Source organism: Acinonyx jubatus, chromosome C2 (genome assembly GCF_027475565.1).
Source record: "Acinonyx jubatus isolate Ajub_Pintada_27869175 chromosome C2, VMU_Ajub_asm_v1.0, whole genome shotgun sequence".
Classification (NCBI taxonomy): Eukaryota; Metazoa; Chordata; class Mammalia; order Carnivora; family Felidae; genus Acinonyx; species Acinonyx jubatus.
Window position 1 is genome coordinate 80681852 of NC_069384.1, and position 26166 is coordinate 80708017.

At 41.6% G+C, this 26166-nt stretch overlaps 1 protein-coding gene and 1 long non-coding RNA gene across 4 annotated transcripts in view; one reads left to right on the forward strand and one right to left on the reverse strand.

Moving 5' to 3' along the window:
* Positions 1 to 22547, forward strand: part of LIPH (lipase H) — a 43786-nt gene extending 21239 nt beyond the window's left edge. For 2 of the 3 annotated variants that reach the window (XM_027061263.2, XM_053221124.1), the window contains 7 exons: positions 3039 to 3140; positions 4804 to 4893; positions 8019 to 8186; positions 9513 to 9608; positions 11428 to 11539; positions 19772 to 19945; positions 21340 to 22547. In XM_027061263.2, coding sequence (XP_026917064.1) covers positions 3039 to 3140; positions 4804 to 4893; positions 8019 to 8186; positions 9513 to 9608; positions 11428 to 11539; positions 19772 to 19945; positions 21340 to 21427 — 830 coding nt within the window. In that variant the 3' untranslated portion in view covers positions 21428 to 22547. Of the gene's footprint in view, positions 1 to 3038; positions 3141 to 4803; positions 4894 to 8018; positions 8187 to 9512; positions 9609 to 10511; positions 11540 to 19771; positions 19946 to 21339 lie in introns of those variants that run through there. The other variant, XR_008297772.1, reaches the window with a different exon arrangement.
* LOC113599859 (uncharacterized) overlaps positions 1 to 26166 on the reverse strand; it is a 58939-nt gene that overhangs the window by 29309 nt on the left and 3464 nt on the right. The window contains exon 2 of the long non-coding RNA XR_008297773.1: positions 25427 to 25641. This is a non-coding gene — a long non-coding RNA (uncharacterized LOC113599859). The remainder of the gene's footprint in view (positions 1 to 25426; positions 25642 to 26166) is intronic.

The following is a 26166-nucleotide window of genomic DNA, read 5'->3' on the forward strand; positions in this document are numbered from 1 at the left end:
TTTGTATATGGAGTGTATGTTGAAATGATAATATTTTAGATATGCTAGGTTAAATAAAATGGATTAGATACAATGTATTATTAAAATTAATTCTCCCCTGGGTGCCTGGGTGGCTCAACTGGTTGAGCATCCAACTGATTTTGGCTCAGGTCACGATCGCAGTGTCATCGGATTGAGTCCCGAGTCAGACCCTGTGCTGAACATGGAGCCTGCTTAAGATTCTCTCTCTCCCTCTGCCCCTCTCCCTTGCTCACAGGCTCTCTCTCAAATCAATAAATAAAATTAAAAAAAATAAAAAAATTAATTCTCCTTAATTCTATTTACTTTTTAAAAATTGGCTTCTAGAAATTTTAAAATTATGTACGTAGCTCACATTATTGGACAGCGGTGCCTTAGAGAGTTCATGGTGAGGTTGGGGATGGGAATATGAGGCCCCTGAAACTGCATGCAAAATGTCAGCTGTCTGTCCTGGGGAGAGGTATATTTTGGATGTCCAGGGAGAGGTCTAGGACTTTCGTCAAATTCTCTAATACTGTAATAAAAGCCAATGAGGGGCACCTGGGTGGCTCAGTTGGTTGGGCATCTGACTTCAGCTCAGGTCATGATCTCACAGTTCATGAGTTTGAGCCCCATGTCAGTCTCTGTGCTGACAGCTTGGAGCCTGGAGCCTGCTTCAGATTCTGTGTCTCCCTCTCTGCCTGCCCCTCCCCCACTCATTCTCTCTCTCTCTCTCTCTCTCTCTCTCAAAAGTAAATAAACATTAAAAAAATTAAAAAAATAAAAGCCAATGAGCACTATCTAGACACTTTCTTGGTGATCTTTAGGCAATAAGAAAGAGCTCCATTTCTCATTTTGTTTCTAGTCTATAATAATCTCAAAATGTTCTGGGTTCAGATCTAGGAGTCCTTTTATATGTCTTCTGAGGTAGCCATTGATTCCACCTCCAGTTTGCAGATTAAAAAAAACTGAGTCTCAGAGAAGTAAAGTGACCTGCCTAAGGTCATACAGCTGGTTGGTGCTAGGTTTGGGGCCCCATGTCACATCTGTCTGACTCCAATGGTCTCTGTCCACACAAAATATATCGCTTATTGGGCACTTTAACTGTGATTTTTGGCTGACATTGTAAGCTGATTATTTGCTATGAATTGTCACTAAGGTGATCATATATCCAAGCTCACTATCCCTGTCTCCATTAATTGTCAATAGTGCCCTCATCACTCTCAAATTTGCCCTGGTTTGAATGTTATATAGTAAACCAATTTATCTGCTATAGATCCGGAGGTTGCTACAAATTGGGGCTCTGACTGTTCATTTCCTTAGACCAGAAGGGCTTCCTGAGCAAACTCTTTCCAAGATTATGAGTTTCTCATGCTGTGTTGAGGATGTCCTGCCGACTTGGGTGTCTGGGTGTTCATCCATCTCACATCAGTTTCAGTTGAGAACCGACCAAGGAAGAAGAAAAGCTGGAGGGGTGAGGAAGAGAAAGATAAGGAAAGGAGACAGATAAAGACAAGCCTCAAGGAAGCAAAGTGTTGGCAGAGGAGAAATAGAAAGATTGAGGCTAGAACCAGGGAAGTCGAGGCAAGAATGCTACCTCTTGGATTTTATATCTAACCCCAGGGGATGGAAGATGCTATTTAAAATGTCTTTCACAGGGGGCGCCTGGGTGGCACAGTTAAGTGTCCGACTTTGGCTCAGGTCACGGTTCGTGGGTTCAAGTCCTGCACTGGGCTCTGTGCTGACAGCTCAGAGCCTGGAGCCTGTTTCAGATTCTCTGTCTCCTTCTCTCTCTGCCCCTCCCCCACTCACGCTCTGTCTCCCTCTGTCTCAAAAATAAAAAAACATTAAAAACAAAATTTACAATGTCTTTCATAGGTTAAAAATTTTGTTAAAAATTTTAAAAATATTTATTTATTTTTGAGACAGAGACACAGCGTGAACAGGGGAGGGGCAGAGAAAGAGGGAGACACAGAATCTGAAGCAGCTCCAGGCTCTGAGCTGTCAGCACAGAGCCCGACGCGGGGCTCGAACTCACGAACTGTGAGATTATGACCTGAGCTGAAGTCAGATGCTTTACCGACTGAGCCACCCAGGTGCCCCGATAGGTTAAAAATTTTGAAACATCCCTTGAAACATTCTTCACTCCAGGTAGGTTTCTAGTAAGCAGGGTTTTGAGTACCTCTGGTGTTTTCCTGTTATTGTTTTAAAGTTGTTAGCTGTGGTTAGAACCTGGTAGGAGCTGCACTCTTGTTTTTCCAGCTGATGGTTAGGAATGCCCAGCTAACAGTGACCAAGGGCAAGAAATCAGCTCAGGCATTTATGGAGTGGGTTAATTCTGCAGGAACGGACACCCATTTTTTATCCCTCTTTGATACCTGGCCTGACCAGTGAGTTTCATACTTTCCCACTGAGCTTGCCAAACCCAGTGCAATGAAACCAAGAGCTCCATAGAGAGAGTTCGTTGCATTGTGAGGCTGCCACTCTGGTTAAAATACTTGAACTCCCCGAACCTCAGTTCATGCATCTGTAAAATGGGAATAATATCTACCCTGCCTCCCTAACAGGCTTGTGATGTGGATCATATGACTTAGGATATATGAATAAAAATTGAAACTGTACAGGAGTTTTAGTAATAATAAGAAGGAAAGGTTGAGTGGGGTTTCTGGATCACTTAAAATAGAATCAGGATAAGTACAGCATCTGCTTTTTATATGCACCTTCAGGTGCTTTTTCCCGAGGAACCAGTTTATCCCCATGTCCCTGGTCCCCACGTCTGTGCACTCCCTGCTATTGAGCCCTGCACAAGATATAGCTCCTAATGGGGTCTGGATGCCATTCTCAGAGGGCACTGCCTCTGCTGTGGGAAAAGGCTACGGGGCTGTAGAAAGGAGGCTGACAAAGCAGGAAGGGAATGCGAGTGCTGGCCCACACGAGCGTGCCCTGCAGCCTACTTGCCATCCTCATGGAGAGGGATCAAAAGCCCGGCTGCAGGTGACTCAAGGCGTGGGGCTACCAAGCCGACTCCGTTTTCTTTCCAGGTCTCGACCCTGCGGGCCCTTTATTCAACGGGAGACCTCCCGAGGACAGATTAGATCCCGGTGATGCACAGTTTGTTGACGTCATCCACTCCGACATTGATGGTAACATTCCTGTCCTTGTGGGTCAGTGAGCACCTGGCTCCCAGACTCCTGAAGAGTCTCCCCCAGGGGAGCCTCATGCAGGGGTGGATCAGGTTCTTCCAGATTCCCTCTTTTCCTGCGGGGCAGGGTTCCAAATCCACCCAGGTATTGAAGGGACACTGGTTTAATGCAGGCATCCAGGATGTCTTGCTGGAGTGGAGGTTTCCCATCAACTTTTCTTATTTTTAAAGTGACCATCTTGACCAATCAAGGACAGGGTGATTTTCACACTGTGTGGACAAATGTTTCCACATATGCAGCAGGATTTGGATGCATGATTTCCATTTTTTGGGTTTTTCTTGGGTCTTTCTCGTTTTCTTAAGCTGAAAGATAAGTTCCAGTGTTGTGTCTCTCTCCGGAGAGCGATTCTGAGCCATGTTTAGCTCTCCAACTTTCTCTGGATCTTCCTGGCCATTTCCATCTTTTATGGTGCTGATTTCATAGCTGGGATTTGGTATAGGATATAGGGTTTGGGGTGATGTTAAAGGTGAGTCTTTATATCCAGACGTCTGGGACAAGAACTAGAGTAGGGACCTCGGAAGGCTGAGGGGACAGAGCAGAGTAGTCTTTAATAATACACCCTCTTTGTGATACAGCCACCTGAAAAACCCTTGATCACCTATCATGGGCTCTCTGGTGTGGTATTCAGCAATTGTTGGCCTTAAAGGAAACAGCTGCATTCTTACGATGCAGTTTGCAAAGTGTTACCTTACTTAAGTGCAGTACCTCGATGCCATTTTAATGCTTGATGGAATAGAGTAATGTATTTTTTATTCTTGGAAAGAAAGTGAATTTTGAGGAAAGAATAAGCTTTGCAGTCAGGCAGGGGTGGACTCAGATCTCAGGTTTTGTCCTTTCTAGCGGGATCATTTCATTCTGTAAGTCCTCTGAACCTCAGTGTCTTCATCTGTAGCTTACTTCACCTGAATTTACCAATGGCCACTTTTTGGACAGTGTGAATGTTAGAGGAAAGGTGTATAAAAGGTATAAAAACCCCCACAGACACATGTAGGTTCTCAATATATAACAGGTATTATTATTATCGCAACGGTGCACTATGTATACATGTATAAATAGTCTTTTAAATCAAGCATTTGACTGATTAGTTTGTAGTTATAAGGTTAAAAAGAATAAGCAATTATTAAATCAATCTATATTTTTCCTGGTCCCCGTTTTCTAGAAGAGTTTCCACTTAAAAAATTTTTTTTCTTACAAAGTAAAAGTTCATTTTTTCCTGTTTCTTTCTTTTTTTTTCTTCATTTTTTCCCCTGTTTTTTATTCATTAAAGTCTGGCACAAATGCAGTTAGAGACCCAGGAAGCACTGGCAATTAGAAGGTTCCAGCCAAATATAAAGAAGAAGCATACAGTTTTATCAGACTTGCTGTGAATGACTGACCAAAACTCCCTTACATCTTGAAAAATATTGGAAATAGGTTCCCCTACTGTCTTTATAATCTCCTAGTTGGAAATCCCTGCTTCCTAACTAACTAGCTGGGTAGCTTTGAGCAAAATATTTAAATATGTAGAACAACAACAACACAAGTGCCTGCCTATATCCTTCAGGCAAATGAGCTACATGATGTGAAAAGTTCAAAAATAAAACCATAATATATTTTCCTTTAGCACTGGGCTACAAGGAGCCATTAGGAAACATAGACTTCTACCCAAATGGAGGATTGGATCAACCTGGTTGCCCCAAAACAATATTGGGAGGTAAGGGCAAATACTTTATATATTGTATAATAGTGGTTTTTAAAAAGGCATATTTCAAAAATCTGATATTATTCTATGGGCAATAGTTTTTAATAGAAAACAAATCATCTGAGAAGATAGAGATAGTATAAATATAAATGAAAAATGAAAAATTATTACTCAAATATACTACTTAAAAAAAAACAAAACATTGCAGCATTATTGGCAATAACGAAGATACGGAAGCAACCCAAGTATCCATCGATAGATGAATGGATAAAGAAGATGTGGTATATTTACACAATGGAATATTGCTCAGCTATAAAAGGGAATCAATCAAATCATTTGCCACAACATGGATGAATCCACAGGCTATTATGCTAAGTGAAATTAGTCAGAGAAAGACATAGGGGAGATGGGTGAAATGGGTGAAGGAAATTAGGAGTACATTTACCATGATGAGCACTGAATAACGTACAGAATTGCTGAACCATTATATTGTACATCTGAAACTAATATAACAGCGTATGTTAATTATGCTTCACTTAAAAAATTTCTTTTAATGTTTTTTATTCATTTTTTTTGAGACAGAGAGAGACAGAGCATGAACGGGGGAGGGTCAGAGAGAGAGGGAGACACAGAATCGGAAGCAGGCTCCAGGCTCTGAGCTGTCAGCACAGAGCCCGACACGGGGCTCGAACTCACGGACTGTGAGATCATGACCTGAGCTGAAGTCGGACGCTTAGCCGACTGAGCCACCCAGGTGCCCCAATTATGCTTCATTTAAAAAATAAATTTAAAAAATAAGTAACCATAACCATATGATTAAGAGCTATTATGAATTATTGCTCTCTCATGAAAAGGTGTGTCCTTGACCTAGAAATTCCATATCTGGAAATCTCTCCTAGAGAAATAATGGAAAATGTAAACAAAAATCAAAGTGCAAAAATATCTGACATAGTATTATTTATAGTAGCTACATTTTAAGAAATAATCTAAATATCCAACATGGAAAATTGTTAAATAACTATGATATGCCCACACAAAGGAATATAATTGCCAAAAAGTCATATTTTCAGATTAATGAAAATGCTTACAATGGGATGTTAAGTGAAAATGACACAAAACTATACAGTATCATCCCAATTTGTTTTTTAAATGTGTATTTGTACATGTGTAAGTATAGAAAAAAAGACCAAGCATAAATGCTGCAAATAATTATTAGGGGTGAACTGTGGATATTGGACTTCTGGGTGATTTTTGCATCATTATTTCCCATTATTTTGTATTTTCTAAATCAGCATGTATTATTTTATAATAAGAAAAACTTCACAAAGCAAAAAAAAAAAAACAGTAGATGGCAACATAAAAGTAATAGTAGTATTTTATTCCGATAAAAAACCCATCCCTAGGTGCTCTTAATCTGTATTTCATCATTGCCAGAGAAAGTTAAACAATCATGGATATGATTCTAGAAAAAGGTAATCTTGTTACAAAACGGTAGCTGTATATGGCCCCATGGGGACATGGTGTTTGAAAATGATCCAGATGAAATGGCATAAGTAGGGTCAACCATATTTCACCATAAATGGTGTGTGTTCAAATCCTGTCCTGTAGGATGTAGGGTAAATACTTCTGAGGAGCCAAGATAATGTGATTTGCTTATAAAGGCCATTCTCTGTATTGTTATCAACATCATTGTTTTGGCAAGTGAAAGTTCCAGGAACAATAAGTAAATATTGACTTGTCAGATTTGTTCCTGTCTGGCTTGGTCCCATGCCAACCCATGTTTCTCCTCTCTTGCCCTAGTTTATTTCTGTCCTTCACTGAGCTCCTCTATGGGCATACATAAGTGGACTGTGGGGAAAGAAGAAACATTGTTCTTACTCAAGCAACAGTGCCTCTCCAAACCACTAGCTCACAATCATAACTCCTTTCTTATTTGGTTCACTGTTTCCTACTCAGATCCTCACCTCCTCTGATTACCCATCTTTGGGACCCAGTTCCCCTTCATCATCTGACCCATCAACCTTCCAACCACCTTTCAGTTTTGTGTGCTGCATTGCTTCATCATGTCCAACTCTCCTGACGCCATCTCCATGCCTTGCTGGCCTCCTGTCTCACCACTGCATCACCTGGCACCCACCAGGAATTAACTAGAGCTTGCCTCTTGCCTCTTCTTGCCCATTCATGGCTTCTGGTGCCACCTCCTATTGTTCAGTCCCTCTCATTCCACCCTTCACTCTGTAGCAGAAACAGAGCCCCTTCCACTGGGCTTCTCTCATGAATGTAATCCCATTAGAGACCCCCTTAGGTCTCTGTCATGTCAGCCACCACCTTGGCTTGAGAACATTCCGGAGCTGTCACGGAGCCTGGTTAATTGAGTACAAGGTCCAGGAAAACTTGGTTACTTCTCCATGGCCCTCAATAACGTCACAGAATCCTCATGTTTATCTCTTGCCAACTCCCTACAATCACTCCTCATGCTTCTATTCTGAAAATCTCCCCACCTATAAACCCTCACCTCTTAGAGGTGATCTAGATTTGCCTTTTTACCTAGATTAAAGATCTCACCTGAGGGAGCCATTCTATGTATCCTCATTTTAGTTTACAAGGTCAGTCTTTACATTTTTGTTTCCTTCTGCCCCCAAGGTGGAGGCATCCCCCATCCTTTTTCAAAGCTGTCTCCTGTGCCTGCCCTCCTTGGGGATCTTCCTCTAACAATTACTCCTCAATGGCCCCTTTCTCTGATGTCTTTACTAGTTTAAATGTGCTCTGCTGAAAATCTCTGGGGAAACTCTGACTACCATTGAATCTTTCTTGTCCTTTTCACTGACAAAGGAAGGACATAGGTTGAATCCTGATTCAACCACATAATAGTCGTGTGACCTTGGTCAAGTCATTTAAGCTGAGTCTCAATGTGCTACTAGGTAAAATGGGGATGATCATGCCTATCTTCTTTTATCCTGCCACGTGCCAGTATGAATGCTGATCTATAGGTTTTTGTAAGGGTTAAATGGAAGCTGTTAGCACAGTGGTTGGCCTATAGCAGACAGATGGTGAACTGTGTGTGCCTATAATGTGTGATGTATTATTGTTAAATGCTACGACTGCTCTACTCTTTCATTGTTCCCTTTATGATAAAGGATTGCAATATTTTAAGTGTGACCATCAGAGGTCCGTGTACCTGTACCTTTCTTCTCTGAGAGAGAACTGTGCTATCACTGCATATCCCTGTGACTCCTACCGGGATTATAGGAATGGCAAATGTGTCAACTGTGGCATGCCACAAAAGGAGTCCTGTCCCCTGCTAGGTAAGTCCAACAAGCAATTTTACCCTCTGATTAACAAATAGTTCATTTTGGGTAGAATCCGAGCACCACTTTACTATCTAAAAATGGGCCTGAAAATTGTGTGCTTAAAAAAGAATTTACTTAGCTTTTTCTAGCTAATTTGTTCTGTGAAATACTCTTGAATGTCCTAATCAGAAACTGTGTTAGAAAAGCCATTTATATACAATTTCAGCTAGAGGGCAGTACAACCTCCCTGGACACTCTAGCATAAAAAAGAAGGTTCCAAAGAGTTTCCAAGCCCACCCAGGGCAAAGTCACCTTATATAGCCTGCTCCCATGGGGACAGAAACAACCTCTTCACGCACACAACCTCTCTGCTGGGGGAAGGTCACAGTGAGCTCTGACTCTCCTGTCAAATGAGCCTTGCAGAATGATCCCTTCCAACAAGTCTTGTCTGTAGATGCCCTCACGCCGCACCCTGGTTTCTATGTGCACATTCAGGGCGGGGTAACAGATACTGCGGAGGCTGCTTGGGTATTTGCTAAGGGTTGGTAGAAATATTCCAGATGGTGAGGATTAGAAACGGGATGATGATGAAAATTTTCTGATTGTTCTAAGGAAAAATCCAAGTTAACATTAGAGCATGCTACAGACAAGGGGTTCTCAACCTTGGTTGTGCATAAATTAAATGGAAAGCTCTAGGGAGCTTTTAAAAATTACCAATGTTTCCATTCCAGATCAATTAGTCAGCATGCAAAGTCCATTCTCCAGGGGTGGGGACAGAAGAGAGAGAGAGAGACACCTCACTGATGTGACTCAGCTTCATTCCTGCAGGCACAGAAGTGAAGAAGAGTCCCCTGCTGGTTGACATAGTCATTTAGCAAGCTCATGTTCTGTGGGATTTAGGGGCCTAATTGTAGTTCTTCAGGAAAGCACAATGCTTTGCAAGAGTGGTGCTATTTTAGGTATAAACCTGAAACTGCTTTAAACTATAAAATGAATGTATTACTGAAAAATGTCAGCGCTATTCTTAGCCTACCCAGTGTGTGAGAGAACCAGCATGCTACTGAGAACTAGGGTGATGTAATGTCAGGGAAAGGCAGGAGGAGACACTGTAGCGTCATGTTGCCAGTCCCAGCTCTGAGGGACAGGGCAGCGAGCAAGATATGATGGATGCAGGGGAGGCAAGCCCTGGTGGCCCTGCAGGTCCACCCCCACAGGGGTGGGTACGAGGGAGATTGTCTTGGTGGTGTGGGGGCTCAAACTCACTGCTCTCACTACCTCCCCAGCTGCTTTTACATTTATAGAATACATGCTAATGTCACATTTTTCCAACTTGCTTTACAGGCTATTATGCTGATAATTGGAAAGAGTATTTAAAGCAGAAAGAGCCTCCTATGACTAAAGCGTTCTTTGACACAGCCGAGGAGAAACCATTCTGCAGTGAGTGGTGGATGTGGTTGTTTGCTTTTGTCCAACCCCCCCCCTTTTTTTAAAGTTTATTTATTTTGAGAGAGACAGAGACAGTGTAAGTGGGGGAGGGGCCAAGAGGGAGGAAGAGAGAGAATCCCAAACAGGCTCCGTGCTGCCAGCCTGATGTGGGGCTTGAAGCCACGAAACCATGAGATCATGACCTGAACCAAAACCAAGAGTCAGACACTCAACTGACTGAACCACCCAGGCAACCCCCAAACCCCTTCTTTTTAAAAAACGGCTGAGTCTCAGCTTCCTGGCTACCTTTGGCAAATGAAGGGCATGTTAAAGTGTGGATTTTGGAACTGGGAAGACTTCGGTTGAATCCTGACTCTATCACATAATAGCTGTGTGACCTTGGTGAAGTCATTTAAACTCTTTGAGTCTCATTGTCCCGCTAGGTAATAATGCCTATCTTCTGGGTTAAGGATTAAATCTCAACAAATCATAATTATTAGCTTCATTGGATGGCTATTCTTTTTACTTTTTTAATTAAAAAAATTTTTTTAAAGTATACTCTATGCCACACACAGGGCTTGAACTCATGACCCTGGGACCAAGAGTGGCATGCTCTACTGACTGAGCCAGCCATGCACCCCTTAGATGGCCATTTTACTCACTAAGATCTTCCAGAAAATTTGCTTGCCCCCCAAAAGACATGACATTTCAGCTAGGTAAAATCAGGTGTCAGCTACATCTGTAGGTCAGTTTCAGCTCCAAAGCAACCATGATGACCTTCTACAGACATTGAGAGCTTGGGTATTCCAGATGGGGGCTAAGTGGGGCAGCAGATGATGAGATGCCCTGGGAAGTAGGAATTTTCTTGGGCAGATGGATGTCTTACAATCTTGTCCCCCTTTTCACTTTTCTTAGGAGCAACTCTTATAAAAGAGGGTGCAGATCAGTGGGGTTCCTTCCTCCTTTGGAGCCCAGGGATTGCTGTCTGCCTGGTCCAAGTGAGGCAAGTGCCTGAGTAATAGTGGGCCATGAAATGGCAACTCCAGGGTGGATCTTATTCCTTTGTGGGACCAACATCTCCTGAGCCTCCTTCCCCTTCTATATTTCTCAGGCAATATTTGTATACATGTACCCATATATTTACCACTTTTTTGATTATCATTTTTTTCATGTATTTCGTAAATACAGGTAAGTGTGCTAATGATGGGAGAACACCAGAGCATGAGAAGAACTCAAAGAGGCAAACCTGACTTAGTCTAAGGGTCAGTGAAGGTCTCCTGGAGGAAGTGACTAAGCCAAAACCTGAAGGATGAGTTGGCAAAGGGGGCAAAGTAAGAGTGTTCGAGTGGGGAGAAGGCCCAGGAGCAAGAGGCAGCCTGGCAGTGCAGGCGACACACATGGTGTGGCATGACTGGGGAAGAGATGATGGCGGCTGGTGGACATGGCCCAGATTGCAGACAACCTTGTCAGCCATGGAGGGTCTCTACATGGCCACCTGCCTGGTTTATTTTAAAAGGCAGGGAATGCAGTGAACCAATCATACTCAGCAGTAGGCCATGATACCTCAGTGAATAAGGTGGAATACCAATCCAACTGTGATGCCCAAACATGACAACTGGAGACCACTGGATTCTGCCATCATGCAGGCCATCTTTACCAAAAAGAATGGAAAGGAATTTTAGAAAATTCTGCCCAGATCTTTGCAGAGAAACTAGAGAGGAAGAGAACAAGAAACTCAAGTTATGAAGGAGGTTGGGTTTTTAGGAATTGACCTATCAGGAGAGCAGTTGAGAGTCTCTCTCTCTTACTCTGCTCTCTCCCTGTTTTGCAGTATATCATTACTTTGTGGACATTATAACTTGGAACAAGAACATAAGAAGAGGATCCATTACAATCAGATTGACAGACAGAGCTGGAAACACCACAGAATCCAAAATCAATCAGTAAGTTGGGCTGGGGTAGTTCACAGTTTGCTATTTCCTTTTTTGACTGGAGAAATTAAATCCCAAATATATCTACTTTCTTACTTATAGGTCTGTACTTATCTTTGTTCTACAAAAACATAAGGGGGCATTTTTCTTAGTTGCTTCTCATGGTTCTTGATCTTCTAGGCTCTGTACAAATGGAATTGGTACAGGGATTTACTTTCTTTCCTTCCTTCCTTTCTTTCTTCCTTCCCACCTCTCTCCCTCTCCCTCCCTCCTCTCTCCTTCCCTTCCTTCCTCTCCTCCTTCCTTTGTTTAAACATTTAATTACCAAAGTCATCCTTGCTTGCTGTGAAGGATTTATACAGTAAAGAAATATATAACATAAAAGTGCAAATACTTGCCCCAGCCCAACAATCCCACACCTAAAGGCACTCACCCCCACACACATATTTCAATCGTTTTATGCGCTCATAATATACATATATATAAACATGTAAATGTATATTTCTCAAACTCAGAAAATGTGATGTGCAATAATAAAAAATTGGAAACACACTAAAAATCTAACAATGGGAAAATGGTTACTTAAATATTCCTATATAATAAAATACTATTCATAGGTTAATTTTTGCAACATATTGAATGAAATGCTTATAATGTGCTAAATGAAAAATCCAGGATATTAAATTTTATAAAGTACAAAATTAGTTCAACAATGTAAAAAAAATGAAAAAGAAATATGCCTAACATGTTAGCTGGCCTTTGGGTGGTAGGAATATGAGTGCTTTATTCAGCTTCTCTTTACTTTTCAATTTTATATGATATTGTATATATAGAGTTTAAAAATAGTTAATCATTTTCATCAATTAATTTTATAATCAGGAAGAAGGGGGGAAATAATTCAAAGAAATTTGAGGTTCATTTTATTCATTTACTCAGGAAACATTTTTTGGGGGTCCTGTTATCTACTAGGCACTTGGGTTGTCTGTTGGCTTCACTCATAGACCAACTAGAATGTCATCTGAAACTGGCAATTGCCTATAGGTTCACCATGTAGATGAATAGAGAAGGAGTGTGCTGGTGGTCTGGAGGTGACTTTTTTTTTTTTTTAACGTATCCTTGGATGATAATAACAACAGCCTTTCTTTATTGAACTAAACACATTACACATGCTGGCTAATGCAATTCACACTAAAACCCTGTGAGGTGGTATTATAATCTGTATTATATACATAAGAACACAGGCTTAGAGAGGCCAAGTGATTGGCCAATATCACATGCCTTTCAGCACCAATGTCCCCAAGCCCAGTGGTGCTACATTTTCAGGCAGGGCACGGCCAGGGGGAGCATCTTGAACAACCAGCGTCAGGTAGTTTATGGGCTGTGATCTTCAGTAAGGAAGCTGGGCAGAGACCTCATCTGGAGACTCTAAGAAATAGCAAGGAAAATTGTGCAGTTCTATGAGAAGTAGTGACCTACAAAATTTGGTTATTCATGCCAGTAACTGATTACATATTGGCTCTACATGTCTTAGAAATTTTAATTTTATGTAGTGAATTTCTCCCAACTAGGACTTCCTAACTGTAGAGGGTTTTTTTTCTCGATTAAGATAGAGACCTTAACCTCTCTATTTTATTCATGTTCAGTTGTTCTTATTTTAGTCATGCTTGTGAAAAGTCATCACCAATCAGAGAATATATGGAAAAAAAGAAAATGGTTACTCTATTACGTGGTGAGATTATCTCTACCCTTCTATTTTTTGCAAGGTAAACTATTAGATTTAGTGTTTAGTATTTTTACAATTTAAGAAAAGGAAAATAATATCAGAGTATGTGCCCTAAGTTTATTTGGGCTTACCAGACTATGGGTACAAATATAGTCACATTCAAGAATATTACCTTCCTGGTGACTCTCCCTGTATCCATGTTTTGGATGTATTTCTTTTTTACTTTTTAACCTTTTTTTTTAAATTGAGATATAATTCACACACCATCAAACTCACAGTTTTAAAGTTTACATTTCAGTGGTTTTGAGGATATTAACAAAATGTGCAAATGTCATTACCATCTAATTCCAGAACATTTTTTTAAAGTTTATGTATTTATTTTGAGAGAGAGAGAGAGAGAGCATAAGCAGGGGAGGGGTAGAGAGAGAGGAAGAGAGAATTATAAGCAGGCTCCACACTGCTTACAAACCACAAGATCATGACCTGAGCTGAAATCAAGAGTCTGATGCTTAACCAACTAAGCCACCCAGGCGCCCCTCCGGAACATTTTTATCAATTCAAAAAGAAACCCTATACCTGTTAGTAATTCCTCATTCCTCCTTCCTCCCCATCCCCTGTCAACCACTAATCTGCTTTCTGTCTCTATAGATTTACCTATTCTGGGAATGTCATATAAATGGAATAATATAATATGTGGTCTTTTTGTGTCTGACTTTTTTTGCTTAATGTTTTCAGGATGCTATAGCAATACTTCATTTTTTTTATGGTCAAATAATATTCCATGGTATGGATATGTCCCATTTTATTTCAATCCAATGACCTCTGGGTTATGAGCCCAGCTCACTCCCACTGTGCCATTCTGCTCACACATACCACATTTTATTTATTCTTTTGTCAGTTGATGGACATTCGGGTTATTTCCACTTTGGAGGCTATTATGAATAATGTTGCTATGAAAATGTGTCTCCATTTCCACATAGACATACATTTTCATTTCTCTCGGGTATATACCTAGGAGTGGAATTGCTGGGTCATATGATAACTCCATTTCACATTTGTAGGAAATGCCAAAGCAGCTACACCATTTTACATTCCCACCAGCCATGTGTAAGAGTTTCAATTTCTCCACATCCTCGCCAACACTGTTATTATCTGTCTTTAAATTTTTTTCTTTTTAATTGTGATTGAAAAATGCAACATCAAATTTACCATCTTAATCATTTTTTGAGTGTACAATTTAGTAGTGTAAAGTATATTCACATTGTTGTGAAACACTTCTAGAACTTCTTCATCTTGCAAAACTCAAACTCTATACCCATTAAATAACAACTCCCCCATTTCCCTCTCCCCCTAGCAACTACCATTCTAGTGTCCCTATGAATTTGACTACTTTAGATACCTCATATAAGTGGAATCCTACAATATTTATCTTTTTGTGATTGGCTTATTTTACCTAACATAGTATCTTCAAGGGTCATCCATGTTATAGCTTGTGACAGGATTTCTCTTGTTTTTTAAAGGCAGAGTAATATTTTGTAGGTATATGTCACATTTTGTGTCTTTATCACAGACATATCCATCTTCTTTATTGTAGCCATTCTAGTGGGCATTATGGTATATCTCATGATTTGGATTCGCAATTCCCTAATGATTAATAACATTGAGCCTTTCATGTGCTTACTGGCCATTTCTAGATATTTTTTTGGGAAATGTCTATTCAGGTCCTTTATTCATTTTTTCCCCTTTTATTTATTTTTGAGAGGTGGGGGGAAGGGCACAGAGAGAGGGGAACAGAAGGTCCAAAGTGGGCTCCCCTGAGGGAGACCGATTCGGGGCTCGAACTTACAAACGATAAACTGTGAACTAGGAGATCACAACCTGAGCCGAAGTTGGATGCCCAACCGACTAAGCTACCGAGTGCCCTCATTTTTTTCCCTTTTAAATAGACTTCATTTTTTAGAGCAGTTTTAGATTCACAGCAAAATTAAACAGGAAGTGCAGAGATTTCCCATATACCCTCTCGCCCACATACACACAGCCTCCCCACTATCAAAACCTGATAATAGGGTGGCATACACAGTTACAGCTGAAGCATCTACATTGACGCATCATTACCCAAAGTCCATAGCCTACATTAGGGTTCACTGGTGGTGGTGTACATTCTATGGGTTTTGACAAACGTGTAAGAACATATATCAACCATTATAGGGTCATGGAGTTGTTTCACTGCCCTAAAAATCCTCTGTGTTCTGCCTATAATATCCTTCTCTTCCCTAACCTTTGGCAGGGAATGGTCTTTTTACTGTCTCCATAGTTTTGCCTTTTCCAAAATGTCATGTAATTGGAGTCATACAGTATGTAATCTTTAGAGTGGCTTCTTTCACTTAGTAATAGAATTTAAGTTTTCTTCATTTTGTTTCATAGCTTGCTAGTTCATTTCCTTTTAGCACTGAATAATATTCCACTGTCTGAATGTACTACAGTTTATCCATTTTCCTGATGAAGGACATTTTGGCTATTTCATAATTCTGAATAAAGCTGCTATAAACATCCGGGTATAGGTTTTTTTGTGTGTGTGCCTTAGTCACTTTATTTTTATTTTTAAAAACAGGCATTTATTATTTTATTTTTATTTTTATAGTTTTTGAGAGAGAGAGAGAGGGGGCACAAGTGAGCAAGAGACAGAGAGAGAGATAGAATCCCAGGAGGGGGAGAGAGAGAAGTGGGGCTCATCCGAAGCAGGGCTCGAGCTCACAAACCATGAGATCGTGACCTGAGCCGAAGTCAGATGTTTAATGACTGAGCCACCCAGGGGCCCCTCACTCACTTTAAAATTGAGTTATCTTTTTATTGTTGATTTGCAAGAATTTTTTATGTACTCTGGACACAAATCCTTGATAGTTTTAGGTCTCACTTAGGTCTTTGATCCATTTTGAGTTCACTTTTGCATATAGAATGATGTAGGATGTCCTACTTCATTCTTTTGCCTTTGGATATCCAGTTGTCACAGCACTATTTATTGAAAAAACTATTCTTTTTCTGTGAATGTCTTGACATCCTTGCCTAAGTCAGGTGACAGTGAATGAAAGGGCTTCTTTCCAGACTCTCAATTCTATTCCATTGATCTGTACATCTATCCTTATGCAAGTACACATTGTCATGTAGCTTATAGCATTACTGTGGCTTTCTAACAAATTTTGAAATCAGGAAGTGTGAATCCCCTAAGTTGGGTCTTTTTCAAAGTTGTTTTGACTATTCTGGGTCTCTTGAATTTCCATATGCATTTTAAAATTAGTTTGACAATTTCTGCAAAAAAAGAAAAAAGAAAAAAAGGCAGCTGGGATTTTTGATAGGGATTGTTTCTGTCCCCTTAGGTGGTAGGAAGTTTTACTTTGAAATCATTTTTAGTTCACCCCTCCCCAGAGAGTCTCCTATTCAACTCCCCTCCATGACTGGCTTTGTTTCATGTCTGATTGCACTGCACTGAAAAAGAAAACTCATTACTAACTTTGAAAAAAGGCCAACAAAAGTGGATTTCAGTATTTCTGCCTTCACATATTTTTAAGGTTCCTCAGTATTCTTTACTTTCCTCTTAGCTCAGTGTGATTCAAAAGGGTTTTAGTTTTGTTTTTGCTTTAATTGTATCCACCATTAGGAGTTTCCAGGGTGTTTAGTGTACCTACTACCAGAAACAAACATCTGGCTCCTATTATAGGTCATAACCCATAGTTCGCTGGCTCTTGTTCCCTTTATTCTTATATGAACTCAATACCTTGGTTTGTGCCTCCCTGTGTATTTCTGGACATCCCTCCAGGTGGAAGAGGGGGTCCTACCTGTACTCAGAGACAAGCTTCACCAGCTCCAAGAGGTCTTTTCTCTCTCCTGCCTTCCATCTACCCCCACGGGGTTTTGCCATCTGCAGGGTGCCATCACCCCCTCCTGAGTCTCTGCACTCTTGTGGTTCCACAGCTGCTCCTGGAGAGGGATCCAATTCAGGATCACTGACTGAGGTTGGTTATCCTGACTCTTTAGTCTTCACATAGGAATAGTTCTTCCATCTTTCCTCGACTTTCCTGACTTTACAGGTCAGTTATTTTCAGAATGTCTTCCATTTGGGTTTGTCTGATGCTTCCTCATGACGACATTCAGATCATGCATCTCTGGCAAAAACTGCATAGAAGTGACGTTATGTTTGGCTCCGTGTGTCCTATTAGGAGGCCCACACTTTGGTTCATTTCATTAACTTGATCAGTTTATTATGGTGTTTTTTCCCCCCAGTTTCTCCACTATGAAGTTACTGTTTTTCCCTGGTATTAGTAAGTATGTTGCAGGGAGGTACTTTGAGACCCATTATTGCTAAAATGTCCCATTATTCCTGAAACTTTTACCCAACAGTTTTGATGTTTTGTGGTTGGATTGTTACTATGATGGTTGAATGGTGATTTTTCAAATTCATCATTTAGGAAAAGCTTTCTTTTCCTCCCATTTATTTATTCATTTATTTGGTTATATCAATATGGACTCGTGGATTTTTATTTTATTTTAAATGTTTATTTATTTTTGAGAGAATGGGAGAGAGAGAGGGAGACAGAGTTCTGAAGTGGCTCTGTGCTGACAGCAGAGAGCCCAACGCCAGGCTTGAAGTCACGAACCATGAGATCATGACCTGAGCCGAAGTTGGACACTTAACTGACTGAGCCATCCAGGCGCCCTGGATTTTTATTTTATTAATGGAGACTTATAATTAGTTACTACCATTACTTATTTATTTTGATATTTAAATTGTCTCAAATCTGGCCATTAGAAGCTCTTCAAACTGGGTCTGCACCCTTTTTTTAAAATGCATTTTTTATTGTGATGAAACCATATAATGTAAAATTTATCATCTTAATCATTTATAAGTATACAGTTCAGTAGTGTTAAGAATATTCACATTATTGTGAAATAAATCTCCAGAACTTTTCACCTTGCAAACTGAAATTCTATACCCACTGAACAACAACTCCCTTTTCTCTCTCCCTCCAGCCTCTGATAACTACCATTCTACTTTCTGTTTCTATGAATTTGATTACTTTAGACACCTTATATAAATGGAGTCAAACAATATATATCCTTTTGTGATTGGCTTATTTCATTTAGCGGAATGTCCTCAAGGTTTATCCATGTTGTAGCATGTGACAGAATTTCCTTCATTTTAAAGGCTGAATAATATTCATTGTATGTATCACATGTTGATAATCCATTATCCACTGATGGACATTTGGGTTGCTTCTACCTCTTGGCTCTTATGAACGACGTTGCTATGAACATGGGTGTGCAAATATCTCTTGGAGACCTTGCTTTTGTTTCTTTGGGGCACATACCCGGAAGTAGAATTGCTGGATCATATGGTAATTCTATTTTTAATTCTTTGAAGAGACCCCATACCATTTGCCATTGTGGTCGTACCATTTTATATTCCTAGCAACAGTGCACAAGGGTTCCAATTTCTCCATATCCTCATCAACACTTCTTCGCCATCCTAATTCACGTGAAGTGATTCTGTATTCTTTTGAACATTTCCACCATTCTGTGAGCATTCCTTACTTTCTGGCATACGGCTTGTTGCAGGATCACTTTGCACTTTCCCTGACCTAGCCCTGGAATCAACCATTTCTCCCGGAAGCCTCCTACCCATTCCTTTTAGCGAGGATGGTATTTAGAAACTAAAATCTGGGTACCTTTTGGATTAGTTTTACTTGTGGCACTTTTGCTCCTCCCAGGACTCAACACATGATTCTAGTGAGGCTGGGGTGACACACACCCCCTCACCCTAATCCCCACCTCCAAACTGATGATTCATTTCTAGAGCAAGTCTCCCATTTCTGAGCCAGGGGGCTCGCCATGGTCTACTTCCCCAGATCCCTAGAGGGACACTGACCCAGTGAACCTCCCCAGTGGATATTCCGTAGGCTCAATTTGAGATTCCAACTGTAGGAAGCATCACATACATAGGAAAAAGTATTGGAACTTAGGATTTAGCTATTTTATTTGAGAGGCATGACTGAAAAAAATATTTGCTTAAGCACAACTTCTAAATTAGTATCTAGTTGGGCTAAACATATACATATGCATCTAGCAATGCAGTTTAATGGAAAGATTGTAACTTTGAACTCTGAACTGAGTTTGAATCCCTGCACTGATTCTGAGAAGCATTGTGACCTGGGTGAGTTTAAGCTCTGCAAGCATCTGTTTCCTTGTCTGTAAAATGAAGATAATAGTCATCTTGAAGAATTTTTCAGGGGAATGGAGACATGTGTCAAGAAATGAGGATGCTATCCGGTATATAGTAGGCAGAGCATGCCTCTCTTATGCCATAATATTTCATCATTCCTGGGGCCAGCAGCCTCACTTATGCAATCCTCTGAAATCCAGCAGACTGTGGGGTCAAGGGACTACCTGCTTATGAGTGATTTGTAGCTTTTGAAACTGTTTTCTTTCGTTAGCAATCTATATCCACTTACTTCATTTCTTCTCTCCAGTGAACCTGCAACTTTTCAGAAATACCACCAAGTGAGTCTGCTTGCAAGATTTAATCAAGACTTGGATAAAGTTGCAGCCATTTCCTTGGTGTTCTCTACAGGGTCTACAATAGGCCCGAAGTATAAGCTCAGGATTCTCCGAATGAAGTTGAGGTCACTTGCCCATCCAGAGAGGTGAGCCATCAGCAGCGTTTGACAAGCTCTGGTTTTCCAAAGATGCTATTGGTTTCTGTCCAATCTCCTTGGTCTGATGTTTTACTAGGACCTCATCAATTACAATGAAGGAAGTGGAGGGTTTTCAAAAAATAGACTTGATAAAGATGAGTAGCCCCATAATTCAAGACAATTTTACTGGTAGGAGCTTAAAGATAAATGGCCCAATTAATCCAAAAAAATAATGTTGCTACATGCTTACAGTTATATAATTCTTCCCTAATCACTCCACCTACACTGCTTGCAAGCTGGTATATGTTGTGGAAAAGAAAGCCTCATATAGTCTGGCAAATGCACAGCCTAGTATAAAAAAAGGTACAGAATAATTGGAGTATTTTATTCCATGGATGCAGTATGAAAGTACTACTCCAGGTTGAATTTGATAACTGCCCTGAGAATGTGCTTGTTCTTAGGAAATACACACTGAAGTATTAAGGGGTAAACAACCTATCTTCATTGGTTCCAAAAAAATAAGCAACAGAGTGTGTGTGTGTGTGTGTGTGTGTGTGTGTGTGTGTGTGTGTATGTACAGGGGGGACAGAGTCAAAGAGGGGGAGAAAGAGCAAAGCTGTGGTGGCATGTACATTTTGTGACTAATGCCACTCCAATGTATAGTCCTAGCATACAATCTATGGACAAGACAGAAAATGCTGTAAGCATTCAGCACTTTATGCTTATGAATTCTTTTTAAATTTTAATGTTTATTTACTTATTTTGAGAGAGAGATTGTAAGCAGGGGTGGGGCAGAGACAGAGGGGGAGAAAGAGAAAGAATCCCAAGCAGGCTCCATGCTGCCAGTACAGAGCCCGATGCCAGGCTTGAACCCACAAACCCTGAGATCATGACCTGAGCTGAAAACAAGAGTCAGAGGCTTCACCTACTGAGCCACCCAGGTGCCCCTGGATTCCTTTTTCCTGAAGGCAAACATTTAATAATGCAAGTTGCTTCTAAGAGGACAGTCATTACATCTTAAAACCATGAGACTTTTCAATACTTTTTTTTCCGGATTACCAAAGGAATACATGTTGATTTTATAAAATCTGGAAAGTGCAAAAAGTGTTAAGAAGCAGAAAAATACCATCCATAATGTTATTATTCAGGGGCAACAACTGTTATTTCTTTCTAACCTCCTTTCTATCATTGCTTTAAACCTGGAAATAGTTAGGTGGTAAATAAAATTTTATATCTCATTGTTGTTGATGTGGGCTATGCTTATTTACCATAAGCACTTTCCTGTAATGTTAGAAATAATTGCTCCACAATTTTATAACCTAAGGATATAATACAATTTATTTTTCTAGAATGGGATATTTTTACTACTTGATTGGCAAGGATATCCTGTCTTATTTTTACAGGCCCCAGTTGTGTCGGTATGATCTTGTTCTGATGGAAAACACCGAAACAGTCTTCCAACCCATTCTGTGCCCAAGGTTGCAGATGTAACATGCCGGGACACATGGGCACCAGTGACTTCAAGAAAGCTACAACTACAGGCTTTTTTAAAGCGTCACCTCACCTTTTTCCTCAAGGCACGTGGACGTATGAATAAGCTGGGTTTTTTCCAGCAGCGTCCCATGGATGTCACATTGCAAAATGTCAAACGACCTTGGATTATGGAACAGTCCTGGGAAGGGAGCCCCTAAGTAGGGCAAGTCAGAAATAGCCAGGCTCCCAACAGCCCAGTGCCTTGTCTGGCTGCGTCCTGGGGCCTCGTTTGTTCTGGCCTGTCAGTTCTGCTGCCGGTCACTCAGGCAGCTCTGCTCATCAAGCATCTTAAAGGGAAGGTCTAACGGGAGACCTCACTCTGGACTCGACCCCACATGCCCTGTGCCAAACTCCTCCAGGTCCCTGCATGCAGAAAGGAATGGAGACTGACCTACCTCACAGGGCTGCTGTGTGGGTTCGGGAGGCAAGTCTGTGAAGGGTTCTTTGATATCCCATGGGGGCCACATCTGTGAGTGGTTTGAGAAATGTGAATATGCTTTTATTTATTTTGCTTTGGCTTAGCTACTATGCAATAAGAGAGCTCCTCCTTATTGACAACAGCCTCTCTCTTGGGCTGTTTGCTCTGGGAAGGCAGGAAAGCCACACCCCAGCTTCCCATCTCCTCTAAAGTGGGTTGGTGCTGGAGGAAGTGGGGACAGAGAGACAGCAAAGGGGGCAGCTGCTGGGACTAAGATAGTAAGTGGATAAGGGAAGAAGGGCAGATGAAGACAGTGACAGCCTTGCTTACAGTGACAGTGGATGGAGAGATAGGAGAGAAACAAATGGAGCTTGTTTTTCAGTTGAAGTGAAGAAGGGTCACTTTACAGGCCAATTCTCATTTTAAGCAATCCTTAAGAAATGTTTATCTTTTGGGGCACCTGGGTGGATCAGTTGGTTAAGCAGCCAACTCTTGATTTCAGCTCAGGTCATGATCTCACGGTTCATGAGTTCGGGCCCTACGGTGGGCTCTGTACTGACAGGATGGAACCTGCTTGGGATTCTCTCCACCACCCCCCCCTCTTTGCCCCTACCCCACTCTGGCTCTCTCAAACTAAACTAAAAAAAAAAAAAGAAGAAATGTTTATTTTTCTTTGTTACTGATGGAATCTGTGGTTATTTGAAAGAAATTTAGAAAATGCACAGATGCAAAAAGAAAATATGCTATCTACAATCCACCTGTTGGGGATAATTAAGGCAAACCTTTTGGAATGATGCTAACTTGTGTTGCTAACAGGTGAATTCAAAGCATACACTGGTTTGCTCTTGGAGCACGGGAGTCCTCCAGTTTGAGAAATTCTTAGGCTTCCCCAGGAGTAGGTATGATCAGTGAATGTAAATTGACAACAGCAGCTAAAACAAGAGACGTTGGAGGGCCAAGGCCAGATCAAGGGACGACCATCCCGGGACCAGGGTGCCCAATGCAGGCAGTCACAGGGGCGGGCACCACCCAGCCCATGACTGTGGCCACTGCAGGTGGGTTCCTGGGATTCCTGAGAGTCAAAGGCTCTATAACCTCCTCCTTATCCAAGTGACTGTTCTACAGCTTTCTGTGAGAACACCCCTTTTAAAAGAAATGGACTCTTCATTTTATAAACTATAGAGCTCTGTAAATATATTCCTGCGTGGCACATCATTTACAGATTTCTACGTGTATCACATACACTCTTCACCTCGGTGAAGGGTGCCTAAAGCGAATGCCTGATCTTGGAAAGGAATGAGGCTTCGAGAAGCTTCTGTCCACTTGGATATCATCTCACCCTTCATCCCACTTCCCACATTTCTTCAGCAATTTGTGCACAGAGAGATAAGTGTGCTGATAGGCCCTGATTTCTTTTTAAGGTTCTACTGGTCCCACAATTTGATTAGTACAGCCATTTCTTTGTCCTTTCCCTTGCCTGTAGGAAAGGGAGCCAAAACAACAGTAGAAAAATGTTACAAATAGCATTTCTATCATTTATAAACTTCTTAGGCTGGAGGGTCTCTCTCAGCTTTTTTTTTTTTTTTTTTTAATGTTTATTTTGAGAGAGAGTGCAGGAGAGAGGCAGAGAGAGAATCCCAAGCAGGCTCTGCACTGTCAGGCAGAGCCCGATGCGGGCTCAGTCTCATAAACCATGAGATCAGTACCTGAGCTGAGAACAAGAGTCAGATGCTTAACTGACTGAGCCACACAGGCGTCCCTTTCAGCTTCTTCCCTAGTGTCTCCTAGCATAGTACCTGGCTTACTGGGGAATGGGTGGATGGATGGACAAATGGATGAATGAATAAAGGAAGGAAGTCTGTTCCCTGGATGGAGATGAATTTCAATGAGTCTCACATGATTTGGAGAAATGAAAGCAGTTACAGGTGTGCCCACTCCCTTTGTAGATTCTGCCAAGGCCCCTGAACTTCCTCTCTCCCTTGTCATCTTTGTTTCTTTTCCCCTCTCTTTGTCAGAGTGTCTGTCTGAATCCCAAATCCAAGATGCAATTAAATTGTAGTCTACCCACTTCCCTCCATCTTCACCAGTTATCTTCTACTGAGTTTTTTTTTTTTTACATTTATTTGTGTGATTATTTGATTAATGTCTGTCTTCTCCACTTGACTGCTCTGCAAGGCAGGGGCCATGTGCCCACTGTGGCACCTACAATGTAGACTGTGCCCAGGAAATATTAAATGAACACTCGCCATTATCTTTGGAGCCCTTAAACCGTGTCCAGTTCCCTCTACTCCCAGCCATTGCTCATTCCTGAGATGCCCACCCTTCTCTGCCTTAGCCTTCTCTCCCAGCACCTTTTTTATTATTGTTTCTATTCTCTCTAGCGACTCATGCCCCATTTCCCAGTCTCCCTGGGAAAAAAAAGAGAGGTTGGCTCTTTCTTCACTCATCTTAGAACCTTCCAGATGGTCCTGACACCATTCTTCAGCAAGCCCACCTGTGCTGAATGCAAAGAGATTTTGCTCTCTCCCACTTTCCCGTTTCAGTGCCTCAGCCAAAACCCTCCAGGTCCTTCCAGAATCCCTGGATGACTCCAAGCTGTGGTCCAAAGTCCCCCTTGCTTTCCACAACTCCCTTCTGCCACCCGCTTTGCCATTGACTTTGTATGTCCATCATCATTGCTTTCATTATGTTATACTGTAATATATTTCTGTGTCTGTACCCACTCTGAAACTGTGAGCACAAGAGCAGCTGCGGGTTATTGCTGCCCTAGTACCCAGCACAGTGCCAGGTACAAAGCAAGTGCCCAATAAATGTCTGCCAAACAAAATGGAATGGATTCATCTTTACAATTCGAGGGAGGGAGTCACAGCCACTCGGATTTAGACATCAACACTTAACTGTGGTGCTTCCCAAACCCTAAACTTCTAACTTCTCATCCTTGGATCCTGCTCCATGCTCTCAGTCCTGCAAAACCCTATCTTTGCCAAGGAGACCTTGGATAACACTAACAGAAATCTACTCATACTAACCCAAATTTTACTAGAGCGGACTTGTGGAAACCCGAGAGCTGAACCATCAGCCTTCAAGAAGAGCAGGGATGGGGGCAGCTGAAAGCCTTTAGCAAGAGTTCACGGACCTTTATTAACTCTGTGCTCTGCCATGAGTCTCTCTGACTCAGCTCGGTTCCCTCACAGGGCAGCTGTGGACCACTGCAGTCATTAGTACCATTGTGTCCCCAGCTATTCAATCACTAGATGGCCCAATTCCAAAGTCCAGGGAGAGGAGCCAACCCTTAGATCCTCCTCTTGGGGAAGGTGTCCATCCTGTTCCAATCAGTTATGGTTGGAATGGGGATAGGGAAGCTAAATCATGTGGTCCTCGAGCTACTCCTTTCAATTGCTCTGTGCAGATCCAATTAAGCCAGTAAAGGAAGTTGAGCACTATTGACAAAGAGCCTCAGTGAGTGCCTGGCTAATTCACTCTCACTGGAACCTCTTGCCTTTTCTTCCCTCCCATTTCCCTGAGCCATTGGCACCTACCTGCTTGTCCAGCACGTGTCCTTGGTAGGGGGTCACCGCTGTCCTTTGTCAGGCTGCCTGGGCATGTGCTGTAAATGAATGGTCTCAACGGAGGCTGGTGTAGCTTGCAGGTGGTGCACCAGTGGGTTAGAGTTAGCTCTGCAGGTGCTGGGTCAGGAAGACAGATCAACGTGGAGGTGGGTTGGGAGTGAGAAGTGCAGTCCAAGCCTTCTTCCCTAGGCAGACAGGTTGAGCAGGAGAAATCAGAATAGGAATCTGGGAGAGTGGGGCAGGTCAGGCAGCAAGCAGAGGCTTGGGTAGTGAGCCTGAGGAAGTTAGGTTTCCATTTCCCAAAAGAGCTCTGTTAAAGGTCTCTTACCAACGCGGGTTGGTGGAATCCCACAACCTTCATGTCTCTTTGCTGGGTTTTTCCATGGACTTGGACTCTGTACACTGGTTCCTTTTCTAACAGGGTTTCTTGGACTCTCAGGACACTTGTCCCCCCTCATCAACATCCCTAAATAAGCCATCTTGTTCTCTGGTTCCATGATTTCCTTACCAGGCTCTGATCTCAGTCCTCTCTCTCAAGAAGGTAGCATAAGGTAAGAGGTTAGGTTCTGGTGTGTGACTTCTGTTGACTTAACTCTTCCTAAGGTCCCCTTTCCTGGACTGTAAAGTGGGACTATTAAGAGTCCCTGCTTCACAAGGGGTGTTACGTGGCATAAATACATTCATGCATGCATGTAAAATGCTTACCGTGG